Source organism: Alligator sinensis, unplaced genomic scaffold (assembly GCF_000455745.1).
Source record: "Alligator sinensis unplaced genomic scaffold, ASM45574v1 scaffold633_1, whole genome shotgun sequence".
Lineage (NCBI taxonomy): Eukaryota > Metazoa > Chordata > Crocodylia > Alligatoridae > Alligator > Alligator sinensis.
This window is the reverse complement of record NW_005842280.1, coordinates 899,758-923,087: the sequence shown is the minus strand read 5'-3', so window position 1 is coordinate 923,087 and position 23,330 is coordinate 899,758. Positions and strand designations below refer to the sequence as shown.

The window sequence follows — 23,330 nt, the reverse complement described above, 5'->3', positions numbered from 1 at the left end:
AGAAACAGGAAATATAACATGACAAATGTAAAAAAGGTAAGTACATACTATATATGGCCTTATACAACAAAGGCTCTCAACTATCTGTAACTTTCAACCAGGGTGCTGTAAGATCCTTTTAAAGGTTTAATCCTAGTGTACCAGGCAGTTTAAGGGGCACTTCCTTTCAAGCGTTCTACATCGGGCTCTGCCTGAACACTTGAGGGAGATTGCTGTAATAGGGACACCATACTTGTAGTTCAGATTATTCCCAGCAAGGGGATGCAAGATTGAAAAAAAGCAGTTCGGGAGCCCAGGAAAATTCCAGCCCAGGAATTGGCTGGGTGGCTCCCCTTAAAACCAGAGTGTCTCCCCACTCCTGTGTGGAGAGAGAGAGGCGTGCGTTGTGTGACAAGGGCTGAGAAGAGCCCGCAGCGTGGTCCCACCCTGCAGTTGCGTGCTGGACCCCTCGTGGGTGGGCCAGAGGCCAGCGGAGGACCTGAAGGGGCAAGCAAAAGAGAGCAACCTCTAGAACGAGCAAGTGGAGTTCATGAGTGAACTGAACAAATTCCTTAGGGCAGGGACGCAGCCCCGGGAAGCTCCTGGAGAGCAGGACAGTGATTCCCTGCTGGTTTTGGAGACTTGGGGGTTGGTAAGGGTGTGATAAACCCCCTCTGTGTGTGAGTGGTTGGGGAAAGGACTGTGGCGGGACTGCATGGCTTGGTAGAAGGAGATGCCAGCTAGGGAAAGGTCCACAGGACAACAGTGTGGGTTGAGACCCAGGAAGGCACAACCTGATAGGAAGCCTCAGTCTGTCCGAGTACCTAAAGGGGTGAAGGGAGACCAGAGGTGCTGCCTGGTCTGCTGGCAGCAGCTTGCTCTCCCTTCATGTGTTTAACTGTGTAAATAGCTCTGCAGGCTTGGAGAAGCCATGCCTAGGCAGAGAAGAGCGCACAGAGGTGCATGGAGGAGAATTTGTGTTTTGCAAGAGTCTGAGCGGAAACAGCTTCTGCAGACCACAAGATGCTTGGCCCTGCATGGATATCCCGAGGCAGCGGGAACCCGCAAGCGTGTGATGTGAGGAGTGAGGGACTGCTCCTCTCTCCATTCGTTGAGCATAAGTCAGGGTGACTGGCTATTGGTTGTGAATAGTTAATTACAGATTTAATATAATGAGTATCTAACATGGTGCCTAAGTTATTAGCTATGTCCTCCTTGATCGGATCATTCTCTTATTGTAAATAGTTATCAACTGTTATTCTTGTATAGACTCAACCTTGTGTATTGTAAATAGAGTTCCAAACTGTTGATATTATTTAATGTCCGTTGGCATGTAACAATTACCTTCTGCATATAATTAAATCTTGTAAATAGTTATTTATGAGTCTGCAAGGTCTTTCCATTGCAAAGGGAGCCTCTGGCCACTCCTAGGTGAGCTAAGCAGGGGGTAGAGCTACATGGCACCCCAGGTCCCAAAAATTTGGACATGGCTGCAGTTAGCACCACGCACCAAGGGTTACATTAGTATTCCCTGCTGTGGCAACATCTACACATGATTCACGAGATAAACCCAGAGATTTCAAATATGAATCCATAGTGTCAAAACCATTTCTGACCTGTTGTAGTCTTTCTGAGTTCTTTGCAACAAACCCATTGTTCTAGTATTTTTCTGTAGTCAAAATGCAAGTGAAAGCTAAGAAGGGTGCCTTGAGTCTTAAAAGATTGAGAAACACTGCACTAGATGAATATGGCACATGTGCATGGAGCTTGATTTACCATTGCTTTATTATACATTTACCCTCTCATTTTCTATTTGAGCTGAAATTTCAAGAGCATTTGAGGGATTTTGGCATTTGTTTAACTACCTTATTTATAGTTTGGCTTATATGTTTTCTATATCATTTTTTAAAACTATCTAAAATCATTCCAAGGTTAAAGCTGAATCATTGCCCATATTCAGGAAATCAAGTAAAATACTTTCAGGAATGGGGTACAGAATCCCATTTCTGTCCTTGATTGATGTTAGTCACTGATGCTTTATTCTATAATGTACAGATTCAAATATCCCTTGCAAAACACTGCTGATACAAGAGTTATAGAAAAAGTAAGAAGACAAAAGGCATTTGGACTGTTTCAATTGCTTTGTCAGGACTATACTTGCAAAATGGTATCAGCAAGCTGATGGTATCAGCAATGGTATCCCTTAGAGGAATGATGGCAACTTCTTCAAACCTTATCCCCAGAGACTGCAACAGGAGCAGTACTCAATAAAGCCTGAGAAGTGAATACACTGGGGTGTCGTCTTCTGATTCTGGGTCATTTGAAATCCATCTCCCTGCTAGAAAAATTGGCATGGTATAAAAGCAGGAGTAGGGCAAGATGAGCAGCAGATGGGATGGTGGGAAGGGCAGTGGCACATTTTGACTAGTAGTCATAGGCTATTTTATTTATCTGCAGTTAGGTGCATTGAAAATGGAGGGAAGGTGTGACTAAGCAGCTGGGGGAGCAGATGGGATGCAGAAAGGGCTGGAGATTGTGACAAAGATCTGCCAACCAGAATATTTCATCTTTAAAGGGAACCAAAAAATGGGTGGATAAGAGCAGCTGGACAATTTTTTAAAAATACATTTATTATTGTGTATTGTCTATGTGTAATACTGACAAAAGGGAGACTGGGTGGACTGGAAACATAGGTTATTAGTGAAAAGATGGTTGAGATTAAGCAGCAGGAACAGCCTTAAAGATAGCCAAGGTGCAGCTGACCTGTCAAGGAGCCATCTATAAGGGATGAGGGACAAATATTGCAGGGTGTAACATCAAAGAGGGAGAAGCCACTGCTGAGCAGATTAAAGGAGCAATGGGATGAGATCAGACAAAAGGAATTTAAGATGACTATCAGGATTAACTTCTTGACAGTAAGAACTATTGATGTGAAAAATAATCTCCTAGAAGAAGTCACGTAAGCCCCATTGGCTTGTCATATTTAATACATACATACATACATAATAAATAGCAAAAAGCCTGAACAGATAGGGAAAATGACTAGCTGACTTATCAGACCTTATCCATCAATAGATGCCACAACAAAACGGAGAAGCAAGTTTCATTCACTGCATTTATTGTAAATACAAGGTAGAGAATTCTATTTCACTGCTAAGGCATGTAACAGTCACTTATATGGTTGTAGGTCACCAAATGACATTCTGCTTGACCTTGCATTGCTTACATGTCTAAATGCCTTATGCATCTACCATGTTCTCTCTATTGTGCTGTTCAGAAGCAAATCAATGCAGCCCAGAAAGCATCTCAGTCCACTGATGCTCTCTTGCGTTTAACATCACCTGGCACGCACCAGACAGTCTTGCAGAACCCCCAAAAGTTGCAGACAAACCAAACGTCATCACTAGGCAGAGCATGACTCTAAAATGAAACCCAGCATGGTGTTGTAGCAGGCAAAGTGAGTTATGCTAAGGCTTTTAGCCATAGTCCAGGCCTCCCCAGAACTAAGCAACAAAATTGAACAGAGCGCCTTCTGTGTCACTGGGAGATATGAGTATTGTAATTGGGCAGTAGGCAAGCAAGGGACAGCAGTTTCCCTATAAGGAATGTGGGTGGCACAGTGCCAGGGGATTGGTGCACCATATAAAGAATGCTTGGCACACAGCACAGGGGATTGGACAGTTTGGGATGAGAGAAGTTATAAAAGTGATGGACAAACAAAGGAACGTGCATGTGTTCTGTTTTGCCACCCTGGGAAGACAGGAGCAACCTTGGACTTCTTGTTTGAACAACGAGGAATCCAGAAACTAACATCCCACATGGCCAGCAGAGGATCTGAGGCCGGTACCACCAAAGGTTGCTGCTGTAACACCTGAAGGAACTGCTTGCCAGGTCGTATTGCAAGGAAGAATACTTGTAATAACCCTAGGGGTTACTACTGAAAGTTCACTTGATACTAAATCAGACAAGAGGCCGTGTCAATCCTTGGGGGTCTCTGGTAAAAGGAATCCTAGGGGCAACGGGTATGATAGTGCTTACTTTTTTACCCAGTAGCTGAGCGGTGAAGGCACCTGCTCAGAAATCAGGGGAGATCTGAGACAGGTTCTAGCCTCCCCTGCTGCGAGCGCTTTGAGCCCTGGCCTTCCACATCATAGGACAATGTACCAATCTCCAGACAGCACTACTAAAGACACCTTCCTGTTGAAGCTAAGCCACCAGTCAGTCAAACTGTTTGGGGGACAGAAGGAGAACAGACTAGTGGAAGTCTGACTGGCTCAGGGAGACAGATCCTGCCCTCATAATTAGGAAATGAGCCCTTGCTTCTAGTGCTGTTATCTTATTTACAGTCATTGGGTGAAACTACATGTAAACTGCATTGGGACAGAGAGTGGGCTTCTTCATATCACCCTGCTGTTCACTGCTGACTGGTGGGGAAGCAAAAATGGCGCCATGTTTAAAACTGCAGTTTTAGCTTCCCTGCTGATTAGGAGGGACCGGTGGGGTGCTCCGCTAATCAGCGACAGGCAAGAGGGGGCAAGGGGCAAGGTGTGCACAGGAGAACATGCAAAATTTAGGGAGCTGCCACATGCTCTACTTCCACTGTGAATTTGGTAGGTCCCTACTCATGACTCAGTGGGACAGCTTCAAGAGGAGAAGTTGAAGAATGCTCAGTCATGTCTGCCCCATAGTTTGGTGGTTAGGGTGCTCTACAGAGACACAGAAATGTGGATTTAACCCCCTGAGGCTGAAGAGGCCCAGATCTCCCATGTCTTGGCATGTGCCCTAACCACTAAGCTAATATATGGAGGAGGCCTTTATATTGCTGTCCATATATCATATCTGCTCAGGTCACAAGTCCTGTTAAGATGCCGATTGTTTAGGAAATCAAGGGATGGCAGAATTCCAAGCAGGCAAAGACATCTAGGCACAGGTTAAATTCCCTATTGGAATGTATGGAGAGTTGCACGTCTCCTGGGTAATGAAGGAACAACTTCAGAAGGTGTTTATGCATTGCCTATAGAAATGAATGCAAGAGATGTGTGGTTCTGCAGGGGAAAGGAGCATACATTTCAAGAAGTTCACAAGTTACACACACTGAAAGTATAAGAGGACTACATGGCTGAACAGACAAAAGTAGAAGGCCTCCTAGCTTCTGGTTTTGTAAGCCAAAACTCTGCTTAAATGTAGAAACATACAACTTGTTTTCACTTCAGTGAAAATGTATAGTGACTTGTTTGGTCCAGTTTTCATCTAGTTCTGACTCACATTAGCATTTTAGCACCCCCCCAACTTAGAATTTAACAGTTTTTATCCAGTAGGGTTGTTGTTTTTTTATGCATAGAGATGTGACTATAGGCTGTAGTCATTTCCTACTGTCTGCTCTCAAGCTATGTTGCTTCAAAAGTAATTATTAGCTTTCAGAAGATTGTGGAGAGAGTTTTTCAATTCCCAAATACATTTATGTTAGATAATTAAACACATTTTGGTCCCAATGGACAATGAAGCTGTTAGTACAAAGACAGAACAGCGTTAATAAGGCCAGCACCTGTCAGATTAAGCCTAAATTAAAAGAACAAAGGAATTTTCAAACAGTAAAATGTATTTCTGGTTTTAGGAAGAAATGTCAGCTACATCTATTAGTTTGGGACAGTTTCATTTCTTTCTAGGTCTTTCCAAATATTTTTCTTATTGAGTCTTTTTATTCATTCATTTCTTTGTTGTGTCTTTTGCAGGAGATCTCTTACCATAAAGCTAGCCATCATTTCTGCTTGGAGAAATCTTTGTATTAAAAGAGGTAGAGTTTTGTAAATTTTTTGCTGCGGGGAGATGGTGAGGGGAAAGGAGTCAAAACTTGTTTTCCTACTTGCTCTCATACTTCATCTTCTCTCCCCAAAACATTGTCCAAAGTATCTTTAAAGTGACTGTTCCTGAAAGCTGATAAGTTAATTGTCCTGGAGCAAGAGGCATGGAGGGGGTGGGGAGCAGTAACACCAGTGTATGCTCCCCTACTGCTATGCCTCAACCCTGACTGGGAAGAAGAGTGCCTAGGTTGAGAGTTACTTTTGACATTGTTTTTACTGCTCTGTTTTCCTTGTTCCCAACTCACTGGTTTGTCTCACCTGCCTTCTAGATTTTGCCTTTTAAAATGCAATCAACTTGGGGCAGGCATATTCAGATCTACATTCTCTTAAAGCTTTGAGGGTACAGTTCCTCACTTTCCCATGTTTCTGATCACAAGAAAATCAGTCAATTAAAGAATTTGCATATGTATTGGCCTCTGGCTGCTTTTCTACTCCATCCAGGAAGAGCACAGACCATCTGCAGATGCTTCCTCAGCCTGACAAAGGGTATTTGCACCCGAAAGCTTGCAAAGAAGAATCTTTCCAACTATCTGAGTTGGTCTAATAAAAGATACCAGATTTACTCAAAGAACCTTGTCTGCCTATGTCCTTAGACCAACACAGCTACAACCTACACCTCTGAACCATAGAAGATATTTAATTTTAACTTAACACACCAGGATGGAAGCCTTGATCTGAGGCTCCCCATAACTACATGCAACCCAGCTGCATGCACACCCTTTGAACATGCCAGTGTGTAGGGAGCCCAAGATTGGGGAGCTGTTCCCTGATCTTGAACTTCCTGTGTGTCAGGGCATTTAAAGCTATGTGGCTTCAAATAACCCAGTGCACAAGTTATGCCCCAGACCTTTCAAAATGCAGAGAATAGCTGTATCCCAGAACTGGGGACTTTCCCCTACCTGGTTTGGCAAATGCCTTCTGTCCCTTGAGAAGCACATTGTGCAAGCCAACTTCAGGGAACCACTTCCAAATGTTAGGTTTCCCAATGAGACTTTAAAGCCCACGGGCAAGAATAGCCCTGGATTGGGAACCAGATCCCCAGTCTGTACATTCCCCATGCCAGCAAATACATAATGGGATCTGAGGAATGTTATCCTGGATCCCAAAAAGTGCACATCCTGCCATGCCAGATATGAAGCAAAGCAAAACTAACTTGGTCAGCAAATAAAGAAAGCAATTAACCTGGTCACTAAACCAGTACCGAGATAAAATTAAACACAGCTAAAGGCCTGAAATAGACTTTATATAAGCCAACCTTAAAACAGATCATTCAAATATACTATATCATAGCTTTAGCTTAAAACATTAAAAGTAGTGATTGATGTAACCAAAGGCGTTAGATATAGATTTGATATAATAAATGTATTTGTGTTAAATTTCTTAGATAGGGTATAAAAATAAAGCAGCTTTAGCAGTGAAGACCATAAACCGAAGTGAAAAGAAAACAGGACAGTGGCAAGCAACATTCCAAGATGGTGATGGAAGGAGATAAGGAATTCTCCTTTCCAAAAATTGTAATTTTCCCAAAGACATAAATCCCAGCTAATTGGAACCATTCAAAACCTTAGAAAAAACTAGTTGAGTCCAGTTCTCAGAGTCTCAGCAAAACAAAGACATTTAAATAAACCAATAAGAGAATAATTGCCAGAGTAAGTGACATATAATATGGGAGGGAAAGAAATCAGAGAACTCAGCAAAACCAAAACAACCTGTTGCCAGCCTGCATGATGTACTTCTCTTCCCTTCTGAGTCTCCCCCAGGAGCATAGGTGAAAATCTGTATTGCACCAGTGTAGGGATCCAGATAGACAAGAGAATAAGTGTTTCTTTTTATGCTTTGGGGTGCAAACAATAACAGGTTGGGCTACAGACCTGTCTTTTGCCTATTTTATTAGTAGCCAGTCTGTGGCAGGGCACTGTGTGTGCCTGCCACTTTAAGGGCCTGGAGCTGGCAGCCACCAGGTGCCTGACGAGGGCAGCCATTTTGGAAGCAAGGGCTGCCTATATAAACAGGGCAGTTTGGCTGCTGGTGGCCAGGCAGTAATATTGCCTGGCTGGAGGGCTGCTGAGAACAATCTGGAGGTAAGGGAAGAGCTGTAGGGGATGGTAAGGAGGCTCTTGGTCCTGGGCATGACCTAAAACTGCACCCTGCTGGGAGTGGGTGGTCTGGTGGGGCTCTCAGTGGTGCGGGAGCCCCCAGGAAATGCCAGGTCAGTTACCACCCCAGTGAAAGACAGGTTGGGGTGCCTTAACCCCTAGCCCCCACCACCGGGTGGGTAACCCTGTGTTTGTTTGAGGGGCCTGGAAGGCAGACCCTGGGAGAGAGAGAGGGGCTAGAGACCCAGCCTGAACAAAAGAGTACCCTCGACTGGCCCATGCTGGGGCCAGGGCCAGGAGGGTCAAAAGGGCCAGGGGCCCACCACAAGGGATGCCCAAGAGCCAGGGGCCTGGGGTCCCAACTGGCCTGGAGGTGAGCCAGGGCTAGTAGCTGAAGGTCCCAGGGGGGACCATGCCTGAGAGGAGAAAATGGTTTCAGGGGGCTAGGTAGCCTGGATGAAGGCGGAGGGGCTGCCTGATCAGAGGGATCATGGAGGGGTCCTGTCTGGATGATTCTGGGGCCCAGCGTGGGGGCTGGTGAGGATATGAACAGCAAAATGCCATCTGCGAGGCTTGGGCTGTGGTATTGGGGAGGATAGGAGCCGCAGAGAGCGCCCCCTGGCATTGGGGCACTAAAATGGGCAGCCTCCTGCTTGAGTGACATCTGTAAATGAATCAATTAACACCAAGGCGTGGCGGGCGAGAAGGTGGGCGGTTGGCCCAAGAACAGGTGGGTGGGCCACGGAGATCGGCCCCGAGGAGGCCCCCTGTCACACAGTCACAAAATATCTGTAATCCAGGTAACTTCCTCCTGCCACAACTCCCACTTTCATCCTTGTCCCATCCTTGCCCTGCCCCCTTCATGTCTGGCTCTCATCTCCCTCTCCACTCCCCACCCCAAATTCAGATTAGACTCTTTCTTCCTCTGTGCCTACAGCTGAAGAAAGTTCCCTGACAAGTTTCCTGCTCTCATGTTAAGTGTCTGGATGGGTTGCACCCAACAGAAGTTTAGAGCAGCAGTTGCAAAGAAATCCTGCCTCTCTCTTAGCTGAAGTGGAAGGATAAGTGTAAAGTGGAGAACTATATGCTAGCAATTTTGAATCGAGCATGGACAAATTCATGTTGTCAAGGTCTTATAACTAGGCCAACTGGGGGGGCAGGGAGGTAGATTTTTAGAGGAACTGAAAAGGTGGCACATCCTTAACACAAAAGCCATCCCCTGCCAAATGTCAAAGTCCCTGCTTCAAAGCAAGAAAGCAGTTGAGTTTCTCAAATAAAGTGTCACACAGCCTTTTAACAATGACAGAAAGGATATTTTGCTGTAGCCTCCTTCAGACAGAAGGATATCTATGGCTCAAATGAGATTTCGAGTTCAATGTGTAAGCATGATAGTATAATTATGGCTTTTAAAGGAGAGAGGGAGAGGGAGAGAGATGCTTTGTACCCTCATATAGTAAGTGACTATAAATGCATAATAAAGGCCAAAGCCTGACAACTAGCTAAGAAAGCTCTTAAATCACAAGACAGAGAGTTAAAGGGTCAATCCTGCAAGGCACTAAGCACCCTCAGCCCCCGGAAAACCTCTAAAAAGGTGGATGGGATAACCATACAAGATTCATTTGCTGAAGGAAGATTTTGTGATTCCTCTTATTTAAGTGGGTTATGGGTTACAATCCATTTATTTTGTAATTAAAAATTCATTTCCAGGAATGTAAGGTTACTTACAATCACAGGACCCAATCCAATGAAGTAAACAGTAAACTTTGTGTTGACTTTTTTGCTTGTTTGATTGTTTATCCATATCTCTAACTTTGTGTGTGCTATTAGTTCCAATGACCTTAACAGGACTCCTTATGAGTGATGCATGTACATTTTAAGCTAAGGCTTAATCATGATGACATGGTTGCCTGCTTTCAGTGAGACTACATGCAGTTGTTTGCAAAATCAGGTCATAATTTCGTAGGGGAAAAAAAATGATTGCTCCAGTCATTGCAGACAGCTTTGGCAAAAGTTCTACGGCCAAAACAAAAAACCAGAGAAAGCAAAATGCAGATTTTTAAAATGTAAAATAGTAAAACGTATTTTTCCCCCAAAGTTGAGAATACCAGTAATTACTAATCTTGCCTTTCAGTCCTACTTACAGTGATTTTATTTTATGATGGAGGTGAACAGGTGACTCATACTTATGAAAATATTTCATTTAGATAAGACGCTTTTAAAATAAGTGCAAATTATTATGATATATTAGCCTAATGTACAAAAAAAATTATAAACCCCCTATTTTATCCCCTGAAGCCACCAAGACAGCATTGAGTGACAGCATATTGGGACATTTTACTGCAGTCATAAGTGCAAAATTAAACTGAAGCTGGTGAATTCTTTTATACTTTCATAAAACAAAGAATCCGGACAAAGACAGTGCAAGTCATGTAAAATAAACTATCTTTGAAAATGAATTAATGGCACAATTTAATTGTTTCTATATAGTTACTTCTTTATAATTTTATTTCTAGGTTTAATAAGCCAGTTTCACTTATTACATAATATTAAAAACTCCAAATTTTTGTCACATTTAATTTAATACAAATAATTTTCCTAGATTTAGTAACAAAGTTTATGCTTTCATATACAAGAAGCAGGGATGTAAAGGTTCAAAAGGAGATAAAAAACAAACATATCTGGATCATTTTAAATACAAGATTGGCTCATAACAGGTCTTCAAATTAATATGTTTATTAAAATTGAATTTTGTAAAAAAAGGAGAGAGATAGCGTAGACAGTGAACTTATTGACATTTATATTTCAGTGCAAGCCATCCTGTTCCTTAAATAAAACCAAATGTGTATCTTATTTAATTTTTTGAAGAAAGGACACAATTGTAGAATTCTAGAAGTTAGAATTTTTTTTAGTTTAGTTAGTTTAGGTTCTTTGGTGGTGTGTGTGGTTTTTTTAAAGGGTTGATCTTTCATTGACCGAAACCAAAAAAAAGTTCAGTCATTATTTTCAAGTGGACCAGGACTGGGGTCTTTCTCCACCCATGAGAGATGATCTCAACATCTTCAGTTTACTCTACACCATACAGCAGGGGTCAACAACTTTCAGTGTATGCACAGCTAGAGGGCTTTTCCTGTTCCTATACCACTGCTACTTTTCTTCGCTTCCCCACCATCCCCCCAGCTATGCTGGGGACACATCTTCCAGCCGGTGGGGATCTAAGCCAGGGACAGGCAGTTCTCAGCTGAGCCTGGACTACAGCCAAGAGGCAGGGGTGTAGTGGGGAAGCAGAGAGAAGCAACAGCAAGCTAGGTGCAACTTCTAGCTGCCTGGCCCCAGCACAACTCCCCACCAGCTGGAAGCAGCACCCATACCACAGCCAGGGACCAGAAGGCTGGGAGAAGTGAAAGTGCAACAGACACAAATCCCAACTGCCTGGTCCCAGTATGGGGGCTGGGACAGCTGCCCCCTGCTGATGCACTGTTGAAGACACCTGGCTCACAATGGAGGCTATGGAGTTATTCTGGTCTGCAGCTTGTAAAGGTTTGTCAGTCACTGCAGTAGACCAGGAGTTGTCAACCAGGGGTACACATACCGGCAGGGGTATTTAGAAAGGCCATGGGGGGTATGCGCAGGTGGGCAGGGAGGAAGTGTACCCTGGGGCACAGCTGTGGTGTCTCCCCATACTTTGCGTCTTACTTGGGGGAGAGGCGCGCCGGGTGCCACCAGCCCCACATGGCACACCACGGCTCCATCCCATGCTCTGCCCAGATGTGCAGTGCCTGCCCCTGCCCCAGCCCCACTTCCTCCCTTACCATGGGGGCCTCTCTTTGCCCCCACCTTAAAACCAAGAAAAAATATAAAGGGATACATGATCTGAAATTTTGAGGCAGAAGGGGTACGCTTGTTAAAAAAGGTTGAAAACCCCTGCACTAGAGAGATTTAAGCCCTTACAAAACCTGTACTGGGGCAAACAGGGAAGTCCTGATTCTCCTGACATCCAGACTTGAGCTGCACAGAAGAAGCTGTGATGCATCCAAAGGAACAGCACCACAGACATACAAAGAGACAATTCGGTGATAAACTGCCAAGTGTGGTTTTTCTGCATTCATTTATGTTTCCAGCAAACAACCATAAAAGTTCAGATACAAAGCTAGATTCTGTTTTTGGGATGTTTGTTATTCCAATTAAAATTTTCTGAAATCAAGGTTTAATTCACCTGTTAAAGTTGCACTCCAGAATTCAATTTATGATGCAGGGGTAGGTCAGCAAATCAACTACAGAAATGGAACTCAGACCTCTCCCTACTTATTTAAAAAATATGACATGATTTTGACTGTTGCTGATTTTCTAGAGAAAATACGGAGGGAAAAAAAGGAATAGGCTGGATTTTTTAATCAATAAAATAGCCAATAAAATTCTAACAGAAAAATCTTTACCTGTGATATTCCCCCCCCAATGCACTGAAATGCTCTTTAAATGCTATTCTAAAAATGAATTGCTGATAATATTGTATGAGTCAAAATAACACACTTGATTTTCAGCTGTCAGGTTGAATTTGCAGGGCCGGAAATCAGATTAAAAAAAGAGAATCTTTATTTGTATATTGAACACTCTGAATACAGAAACTACTAAGAAAAAATTAAAGATGTTGCCGAAGTCCAGAGTCACACGTTAGCTTTATGAATTGTGTAAGGTAATGATGCACAATAATAATGCATGCCAGACACAACACAGGGTGAGCTGGGGACACTGAGGCTAGGGACAGACATTGAAAAAGCCTGAGCCTGAATTCATTCAATCTTTGCAGGTTAGTCTAACCTGGCTAGGCTGAACCAGTTTGTAACCGCACAGAGAGCCCTTCTGGACTGAAGAAATGCAGGCACATGCCTGCAGTGGTTCAGGCTAGAAGCCAGGAGGTGCTACAGCAGCCCTCCCTTCCCTTCTACAGGCTGATCTGGAGTGGGGGGGGATGGCCAGGCCCTGGTGGGATGCTTTGATTATGGAGGGGTTCCCCCCCCCCAACACTGCTCTTGATAATACAGTGTTTATCAGCCCATTAAGAAAACAAAAGCTTCTCTCATTAGTTCAAGCTCTTCTTAAACAGCTTTTTCCAAGGAAGGAACATGGGTAGGAGGATGAGGGACGGGGATGTTACCAGCTGAACTGTTGATTAGTTCCAAAAAGCCCTAAGTGGACACTGTCCTGTCTGCCTTACACAGACACCTCTCAGCATTAGCTAGGATACCACATGCTGGCTGCGGTCCGTGATCTGGGAGTGGGGAATCCGTGACTGAGCATGGAGTTGGGGCGGGGGCAGGGGGAAGCCAGGCAGACCCTGCTGTGCCTGCAGTCTCTGCCGGAGCTGCAGCCAAGCAGCAGAGGAGAGGGGCCAGCACATGGCTGCAAAGCATTCAGGATGCTGGAGGGGGGGGCTCTGATTTAACTTCAATCAGAAAGGGGTCTGGGACAGACATTACATAAACCGATATGACCTAAATCAGTTGTCTGATACTACATTCAACAAGGTTTATCTCAAACTGATTTCAGCCATTTTCAAATGGGTTTATGTGTACTGAACGTCCATTCTGTTACAGGTTTAAACCAGTTTCTGATCACTTAAACCGTTTTATGTGTAATGTCTATCCCTAGCCTGAATGTAGACAGGCAACTCACCTACTCCCCAGAGTCTCAGCTTTCATTTATCATAATCATAATCAATAAATTAATAATAGTAATATTGGGGGAAAAAACGTTGAAAACCTGAACCAACTGTCACGAGTGTAATATCTGGCTGAGTTCAACAAGGAACTGGAAAAACAGCTCTGAGGGCAGGGAAATGCCACATTCATTTCACTGGGTGCTAATTCTGATGCCCATGAAAGTGTTTTAAACCAGGTGTTGGCAGCTACAGCTAACCCCAGAACCAGTCAGAAAACATGGGGCTTTAGCAAAGTTCAATGGATGGGGACTTAGGCAGTGTTTGACAAAGTGGATGTGGGGCTTCCCCTGTGGCACAGCATGAGCTTTCTTGTGGGAGGGAGAAGTGGTGGCAGTAGTAGTGGATGGACTATAGCCTATCACCTCTGACTTGAGGTAGGTCATTCCAGCCCACAGTCTGAAAACGTTGCTGACTGCTGCTTTAAAATAAACTATTAATTATTTCAACATGCTGCTTTGATAATGGTTTGTATCCAGTTTCAATCTGAATGTGTAGCAGGGCCCTGACAGGCTCGTTTTCTTTATCGAGGAAAAAAGCTTTTGCAGTACTCACATTGATGGACAGATGGATGATATATAGGTTTGGCAGAATTCAATTTTTATTTTTTTTATAATTTTGATGGATAATATATATTTTTATTTTTAAGCATTTATTTCAATTTGTATTTATTTAAATTTTCAGGATTGCACAAAATTAAAGGTGTGTGGGGCAGACAATGTACCAATGGCAGTATACTATTATTATAGTGCACTTCAACCACCCACCTTGACAAATATTGACTGTAAGACTGCCACCAGCTGAGCTGCATGTGAGTCCTGGCTCCACTTGCCTATAGCTCCCTCATCCAGTTGGTCACTTCCTCTTCCTTTGTTCCCAGTCCCCTGGGGTTTCTGGGAGTTGCAGTCCAAACTACAGTCAGCATAGTTCTGTAGGATTGCTCCCCCTGTTGTCACATACTCCATCAGCCATCATTTTTCTTACATCCCCTTTCTAAAAATTTCAATGATTAACGATGGAAATATTTTTGTGAGCGTGAGTGAAATTGACATCTATCAATGTTTACCAATAAAACTGAATCCTGCCAAGCCTTATGATACACATAACAGTATCCTTTACTGTTATATCACTCAGGATACAACAGAATACAAATCTAAAATAGGACACTACAACATGAATACTAAAATAGGGCAGGGGAAAGGGAACAACCACCATGAAGATCTGATGTTCAAGTAATAAACAGGTTGGTGAATTAATTACCATTTACATTATTAGTAGAAGTTGGGAAGAGTTAATGAAAACCAATAGGGGATTACTTATTCTCATGCATAGTGAATGAAAAACTTGGAGTCATAATTACGGAGTGAAGTCTGAAAAGCTATCCATATCATTGTAAGATAACAGTGGTTTTGTATTTGATGACATGTTCAATGTTACTGAAAGCTTAGGCACTTCTGTTTTGAAACAGTAAGTAAAGTAATGATGGTACATATCTTTCTAATCCAGAGATCTAGTAGCAATCCTTAAATTATACTATGCTTACTGAAGTCCTTGGTGCCACACAATTTTTCAGTGCATTGCACTAATGGATTTTGTTTTACATATATATGCAGCTGCTACAAACTCACTTGGTCCAAGAGACATAACTAAAGAAAACATATGCCTAATTCATGAAGACTTCCAAATACTATAAACCATGTGAATGATAGCAAAGAGTGAAATCTGAATTTGGATAATAGGATAACTTCTGATTCTTGGCATATGTAAAATTATTTGTTCACACAACTGCAGCACTGAGTAATTTGCCCGCACCACTGCCAACTTTCAACAATAATGCCTAGGCAGAATGGATAAAATGCACTGACTGCTATCTCTGTTAGTATCAAGTTTAAATCTAGCATGTGCACATACACAGTCCACACCACAAAATCTGGAACTTCAAATGAATGTGAAGCACAAAGGGATTCAACTTACAATTAAGTCTCGAACAAGTGAAACAGAGAGTAGCCTCTTGACTCCATTTTCTGCAGTTACTCCAAGCCAATTTAGTGCTGCCCAGTACCAAAGGTAGTTATGGCCTCCGTGCCAATAACTTACAAAGGCAAAAGTAATTGCTGTGGAGAATAACATCCCAACAACACTACACTGGGATCCTCCCATCGGGATGTAAATGTACCTGTAGGTGAAATGACAGATAAGTAATGTTATTAAGGGCTTTATTAAGGCCTCAGTCCTCGGTAAAATAGAAAATAAATTTCTATCTGAAAAACTCACCCCAGTTTCAGCTAGGAAGAAGACCATTTAATAAAATGTTAACACAGGGGTGTCAAATTCATCAGACCCCACAGGCCAAACAAGTGGATCTGAACTGGTCCTTGGGCCAGACTGGACTCGCAAGACTGGCCCCATGTGCTGCATGCAGTGCCCTTCAGCATGGATGCCACTACCAGCACCTGCCCAGGACCAGTCCCAAATGCAGCTGGCAGTATGTGCCCACAACTGGCCCTGTGCATTGCCTACACTGAGCACCAAGCCAGTCCCACACTCCATGTGCAGCACACGGGTCTGGTCTGGCCCACACCAAATGCAGTGTATGGGTCCAAACTGAGACCCACAGGCAGCACTGAGGACTAGATGATAGTGCTCCGTGGGCCAGACCCAGCCCATGAGCTGTATCTTTGACACCCCAGTGTTAACACATTCTATTTTACAACATGAAAATTCTGTTGTCAACAGACCTTTGCACTAAGTGAACACACAAGCTAAGCCACACTCTTACACTAAAATGGAAATAGTATTTAGTTAAAACTTGTATAACGTAGAAAATTCACAGAATCTCTCTCTCATGCATTTTGGATTATAGGCATAACTTTTATATAAAAGTATGCAAGTCAGGTTTAAAATGCATATAACTACTAACTTGTACACTTGTTTACCCATACAGCTTGATTTTTTCCCCCGCATATGATTAATGATTTTATAAATCAGTACTTACAAGCACTTTTAGATATTCACAAAAAAAGCTTTGTCTAAGTAAAGAGTGTGAACAGTTGAGATTAAATTAAAAACTAATTAATTTTAACAATTCTTACCATAAATACTTTACATGTTCTGAACAGCTCTAGCATTTAATCTTTGTGATCATCCCTGGGCATCTACTTGAATGATACCATAGAAGAAGAAAAAGCAAATCTGAAGGACAGTGCCCTGTACATAACCATTTTCAATACTGTTGGTTAATCCAGGATTTACCATCCAAAATGCAGCATAGATTCAATACAATACCAGTAGAAATAAAAAATCATAAAGTTTGACATGTTTCCAAGGAATGAAAAAAAGCAAAACAGCCACATTTCTCTCAGAGTTGAATTTCACTTGATACTAAATCAATGAAAGATGAAGGCTCTTCATTTTGAAGGACCAGGCACAAAAAAACTAGATATAGGAAACAGACTCTTATCCAAAGAAGTTGTGTTTTTTATGCGTGTGTGTGTGTTAATAGTAAGGATACACTAAAAATTATCATCTCGTTTTGGATGCCATTGGCAACCCAGTTTTGTTGCCATTCTGCCAGCATGGCATTCTATACAGATCACTGGGAATTCTTCCTATTCAGAAAGTTAAATCAATGCCATTTCTCTAGAGATAAATTTTGCTGCTTGATGATCAAATTCTGGGCTCAGAGATACTGTAATGCTAATTATAACGTGGATGCTAATTAGATAGGTGAACACAGTATTTTAAATTCTACCCAGTCACTTACGTTCCATGATAGAATTAGAGGTAATGTTAATTTCAGAAGTGAGACAATTATTTTCCAATGCTCTTTGTAGACATTTTCTTGATATTAATATACCTCTATGCATGCATAGCACTCACGACACAGAGAAAAATCATATTACATTTATATTGATTTTTAATTCACAGATTTTATAAAGTGCTTCTAGATAAATACAAAATATGTTTTCCATCATCCCTGCATATTGTTTTTCTTCCTCCTATTTTCTACTCTGATCCCATCTTTTCTACTCTAGTCTTGGCTTTTCTCATCATGTATAAAACGTATTTGAACATAACACACTTATAATTAAATTGCCACATCTCCATTTTCTGCTCTACGAAGCCATCTGTCACAGGTCTAATAGCAACCAGGTTGGCTTTGGAATCTATAAGCAGAAAAATCCCCTGCAGGGCCTTTACTACAACTTGACACAAAGGACAAAGAGGACACAGCCACAGTCCCATAAGTTGTTTCTTACACTATTCACAGGCATCCATCCAAAAGCATTACAAAGCTAATGAATAACTTTAAAGAAGTAGTGTAGCTTACTTGTCCAAACCTCCAAGGAAGGGTTTTATAAAAGCATGAGTCCCTCTCAGTTACTATTTTGTAACAAAGCTGCTATTCAGACATTCCCTTATTTCCCAGCATACCTTACCATAAATTAGGATTGATAATATGGCTGCCATAGGCAGATCTAAGATTTTGGAAAGTGGAGCGCAGGTAGTGTGGTGCATCATTGCATACAACACAATACATTATTTTTCACATAAAAATAAACTAGAAGCTTTATCAATATGCTAGGGGTCTAGGGCTATATTATTCAATTTTAGATCAAAGTAAAAACAAATATAACTTCATTGGAATGTGCACTAATTTTCTATATTATATATTTTGTATTGAGAAACAGAACAAACTAAGAAAAAACAGTAAAAAATATTTCTTTAGTCCTGTACATTTAACTGTTATAACTAAATCTCCTTCAGATTCATAAAACATAATAAAACCTTCTTGAGCATCTTGACAGTGCCTCCAATGTTACAATAAAAGTTATTTCCACACCTCAGTTAATGTTTCAGCCCCTGAGTTTATGTTTTTAGGCAGAGTTAAAAACAGACTGCAAAGCTGTGAAATGGGAGCTACATTACTAGGAAGAACTATGGGACAGCAGAATTGCAGAGGAAAAAATAGCTTGATTAGTAGAACTGTAATACCATTAAAAAGGAGAGAGGGTTGTTAACACTGTGGAATGAAGACTTTTGAAGGAATCAGGTAGATTACAATGAGCCATGAAGTCAAATGACTCCCTCACTGCTGTCTGAACAGAAATGCTGCTGCCACTGCTGGGTAGTTTGTTTTAAACTTTGGGTGGAACAGGAATCAAAAGTTGCCCCCCACCTCCCCGGCCCCAGATCCACCCCGATGGCAACCACTTTGGCTTAATCTTCTGGCTCTTGGAAAGGGACTGTTATACATTACCACTATGCAACCTCATTTATCATGCGGGGAAGAGAGATGGGTTGAGTTCCAGGCCTTTCAGTTAACAGAATCCCAACTTTAGCCCCTAAAACCAGAGTTAACAGAAAAAGTGTCCATCTAAACCCCCAGATGTCTTTCTAAAACAACCTCTCCCCTTCCCATGAAAGTATCCCATGTCTCAAGGATTCTTAGGTTGGAAACAAATGTTGCATTTGTCCTGAGACAAGCTGTACCTGTGTGTGTCCCAGCACAGAAAAGTCCTGGGATTGGTGTGTACACACATCACCCTCTAATAAGGATTTACTGAATGGCAGAATACACTGCTGCTTTTCTGACATCAATACCATGATGCCATCCCAGGAAAATCATTCACATGCACTTTGCAGTGTCCCAGGACAAACTGTTAGCACTTCTTGTCTCATTAACATTTTTAGGCTTCTGTCATGGGAGTAAGGACATGGATACCTGAATGACTACATTTCATCCCTGGATACAGTGATTTTTCTTGGAACAAATATAATGTCTACTTGTAGCCTTGGAGACAAACTGAAACAGGCTGATAATGGTTCAGGGGAGTTCCCATGAGAATTCAGAAGGTATGAACCAATATATCAAAATGGCATCATTTCTAACAAACCCAGTGTTAGCTATAGATAGATTTAACAACTGTATCCTATCAAAAGAGGCCAAGACAATGCAACTGTTAGATCTGCATGATTCTATAGTTATACAGGTGTAGCACAAACTGCTCCAACTTTAATCCAGTGTCATCCAGGATATAAAGATTTAGTTCATTTGCACTGTTTGCACAGAGTTATGCAGATGAACAAACTACAACTGTTGATGTATGTTCCCAAGCAGCAGTTCCCCCCTATCCTTTTAGAGCAGCTAAAATGTACATTTGTTTCTCCTCTTTGAAGCCAATAAACCCATATATCTAAAATCCATTTCTGTCATTATGAGTCTTCCAGGTGACCTCACCTGGTGTTGAGCTGGGCCCTCTCAACACAGATCTGCATGTTAAGTGTCAAAACAAAGATTTGAATTTTCCATATGACAAAGTCCTTTTCCTGATAGTAAAACAGAATGGAGACTTTTATAATCTCTTATACTGGCCTCCTATGCTGCTGTTAGCACAAACAGTATATTGTCATTAAAATGGACATTGCCAGTAATAAGCTCATAAATGCCAGTTTTAATTAAAAACTGTAATGGCAATTACAATTCAATTTAGGTGACCACAAATGATGCTTACCCAGTGAGCTTTCATATTGTTGCACTGAGAAAAATAGATACCATTTTCCTACCATAGGTTGTAATGCCAGCAGCTGTTTAAGTAAACCACATTAGATTCATTTGGTCTGTGAAACTCAGGTGAATTTTCAAAGTTTCAGCTCTGCAATTCCTGGTGATTAGAATGGGAGACATATGGCTACAGCTTACCGAACAGCTTTCACTGTGAACCTTTAAAACCTTGCATGGCTCTTACACAAAGCATGTGAACCAAAATAAGTCTTCTCTGTACAGTTATTTAACCTTTCATTAGAGATCTGTATGGTGCCTGGTCATATTGTAGAAGGAAGGGTAAAGGAAGAGAGGACACAGTCTCTCCCACTCCCTAGCGTTGTTTTGATTTTTGGAAAATTACAGGAAGACATTCTTGTATAAATTGTGGTTAATGCGTCTAGCAGTATCCCCCAAACTGTCAGACATGATGCCTGACCAAGCCTCTACCCTCCAGTGGGTCTGCTAGCATTTTTAAGCAGGTATTAAATGAGACAATACCACCTGAAAATTATTAAGCACTCCTCTGTCTGCCTCTGCTTTATTTTCAGGTCTATTCCAAACCTAAGCGGTACAGAACAGCTCAAATAACCTCTGCTAACATGCTACAGAATTAGCTTGTTCAAAACATGAACAGCCTAGTAATATAAGTTAGATGGTGCATAAATAACATGAATGTTATGCACCTGAATGTATGTTTTGTAATGAACAGTCTCTTGCCTGCACTTTGACAGCAGGGAAATGTGGGGCCAGGTCCCAGTTCCACTCCAGCTGCTTTCAGCAGCTCTTGATGCTAATAATGGTGCCTTGTAAATGGACCACCATTAAAATGCTTTTTCATCACAAATGGTACTTACCACTGGGATAGCTTCTAAATTTTCTCCAAATGTTTAAATCTGTATTCATTTACTTCTGGAAAAATAAAAATGTAAGGGGAAAGTATACCAGTGAATGGTTGTAATTAAGGCAGAGATAGTGGTAACGAGTCACCTTTTATATTATCACTTATTTGGAGTAATTAAAAAATAATGGAAATCAATTCAGCTCTGAGCTCAGTTAACAGAAAGAATAACCTACCAATAACTTACTCTGCCATTATTCCCTCCTAAAAGCAGACACGCTTTGTCTCCTGGAGTGAAAAAAAATACCATGCTCCTTCAGATCAGGAGGAGAAAATGCTACTTTCTTAGAACTACTTCTCTGTGCACCCAAATCACCTGCAAACTCAAATGAGAGTTTGAGGCATATAAGGAATGCAAGACCCACTACTTGCCATTTACTGAGTTGTTTCTTGCATGTAATTTCATCTCTTTTTCTCCCCTGTACTTTCTTTCACAGTATAGAGACTTGTCTGTAAGTCAAATCCAGTTGAAGACAGACAAGTGTACCCTAGCTAACATCCCCCTTTCCTGATTATCTGAATCTTCTTGTGTGAGAGCACATACAATCTTTGAATTCACTGTCACCACTGAGTTTATCTTTAGATTTCAATGTTAAGTCTCAAATAAAATGAGTACTTCTGAAACTTGTAAAAAAGATACTGGAATAGTGGAGAGGAGAGAGAAAGACGACAATCTTATATAGTACTTCAGAAAAAACATAAAGCAAAATGCTAGACTCTTCAGTTCATTAACCAATAAGATTTCATGGGGAGATGAAGCTATTGCCATTTTTCATTAAACTTTTCCCTACCACTTCTTAATTTTTCTCCTCAGTTGTTGTCTCACTTCTTTATGCCTTGCTAGTAACAAAGAAGCAATAGCTGTAGAAGTTTCATACCACAGAAATATAATTTTAATTGCTTTCATCAGTTTCCAGTTCTGATAATTGTTTCTTCCTTAATCAAGTCTATTCAATCATCTTGCCTGGTTTCTAGCTCCAAAGTGAGGACTGGTAAGGGAATGTTATTAACTTGTGGGGAATTACCCAGGCAATCTCTACCCTCATATAATTCTACAATGAATGCTATCATTACAAATAAACTGATGAAGCATACTGCAGGCTTACAGCTCAAACTCTGAACCTGACAGTCAGGACTCATCCATCTCTCAGACCACTACCCTTTCCTGCCCATATGTAGACATGAATAATATTCCCAGCAATGATCCCAAACAGGTCAGAAGAAGAGAATAGGAGGCTCTGGGCAGCAGGGTAGAGATGCACAGTTGATATTCTCATCAATTCTTCCCATTGAAGGTAAAGGCCAAACACGAAAGACCATCATGGAAGTAAACACGACTTGATGTAAGAGGGCTGTGCCCTGTTACTGTGGGTACAGGTGGTAAGCCTCCTAGCAAGGAAGCACTGCCTGGTGTAGGGAATTAGGAGAAGCCAGCCCACATGGGCGAGAATAAAAAGCACCTGCACCAGCCTCTCTGGGTGGCTGCTTCACCATCAGCAAGGCAGTAAACATTGCTGCAGAGCCTGTGGCCAGTGGAGGTGAAGCAGCTGCCAGGAGAGGCCATGAGGAGGACTCTTCTTCGGTTTGCTTACATGGAAGCTGTGTGTGCTTCCTTCAAGACTTCTGAGTCTGAGCCTGGAAAAGTGTGAAGTGGGGGAGCCCAACGAGCCAGAGATGTGCAGAGCAAGTAGGAAATTGCTCAGAAAAACTAGCAGTATTTCAATTTTCATAGATTCATAGGTGTTAGGGCCAGAAGGGACCTCAATAGATCAGCGAGTCTGACCCCCTGCATAGGCAGGAAAGAGCACTGGGTTCAGATGACCCCAGCCAGATGCCCATCTAACCTCCTCTTGAAGACCCCCAGGGTAGTGGAGAGCACCACCTCCCTTGGGAGCCCGTTCCAGACTTTGGCCACTCTAACTGTGAAGAAGTTCTTCCTAATGTCCAGTCTAAATCTGCTCTCTGTTAGCTTGTGGCCATTATTTCTTGTAACCCCCAGGGGCGCCTTGGTGAATAGAGCCTCACCAATTCCCTTCTGCGCACTCATGATGAATTTATAGGCAGCCACAAGGTCGCCTCTCAACCTTCTCTTGCAGAGGCTGAAGAGGTCCAGGTGCCCTAGTCTCTCCTCGTAGGGCTTGGCCTGCAAGCCCTTAACCATATGAGTGGCCCTTCTCTGGACCCTCTCCAGGTTATCCACATCCCTCTTGAAGTGTGGCACCCAAAACTGCGCACA

The 23,330-nt window shown here is 42.1% G+C and overlaps 1 protein-coding gene across 1 annotated transcript in view; it reads right to left on the bottom strand.

The window, feature by feature from the left end:
* The window catches only part of HHAT (hedgehog acyltransferase), a 270,033-nt gene that overhangs the window by 7,606 nt on the left and 239,097 nt on the right, over window positions 1-23,330 (bottom strand). Inside the window, exon 11 of the mRNA XM_025209294.1 lies at window positions 15,624-15,825. Coding sequence (XP_025065079.1) covers window positions 15,624-15,825 — 202 coding nt within the window. The remainder of the gene's footprint in view (window positions 1-15,623; window positions 15,826-23,330) is intronic.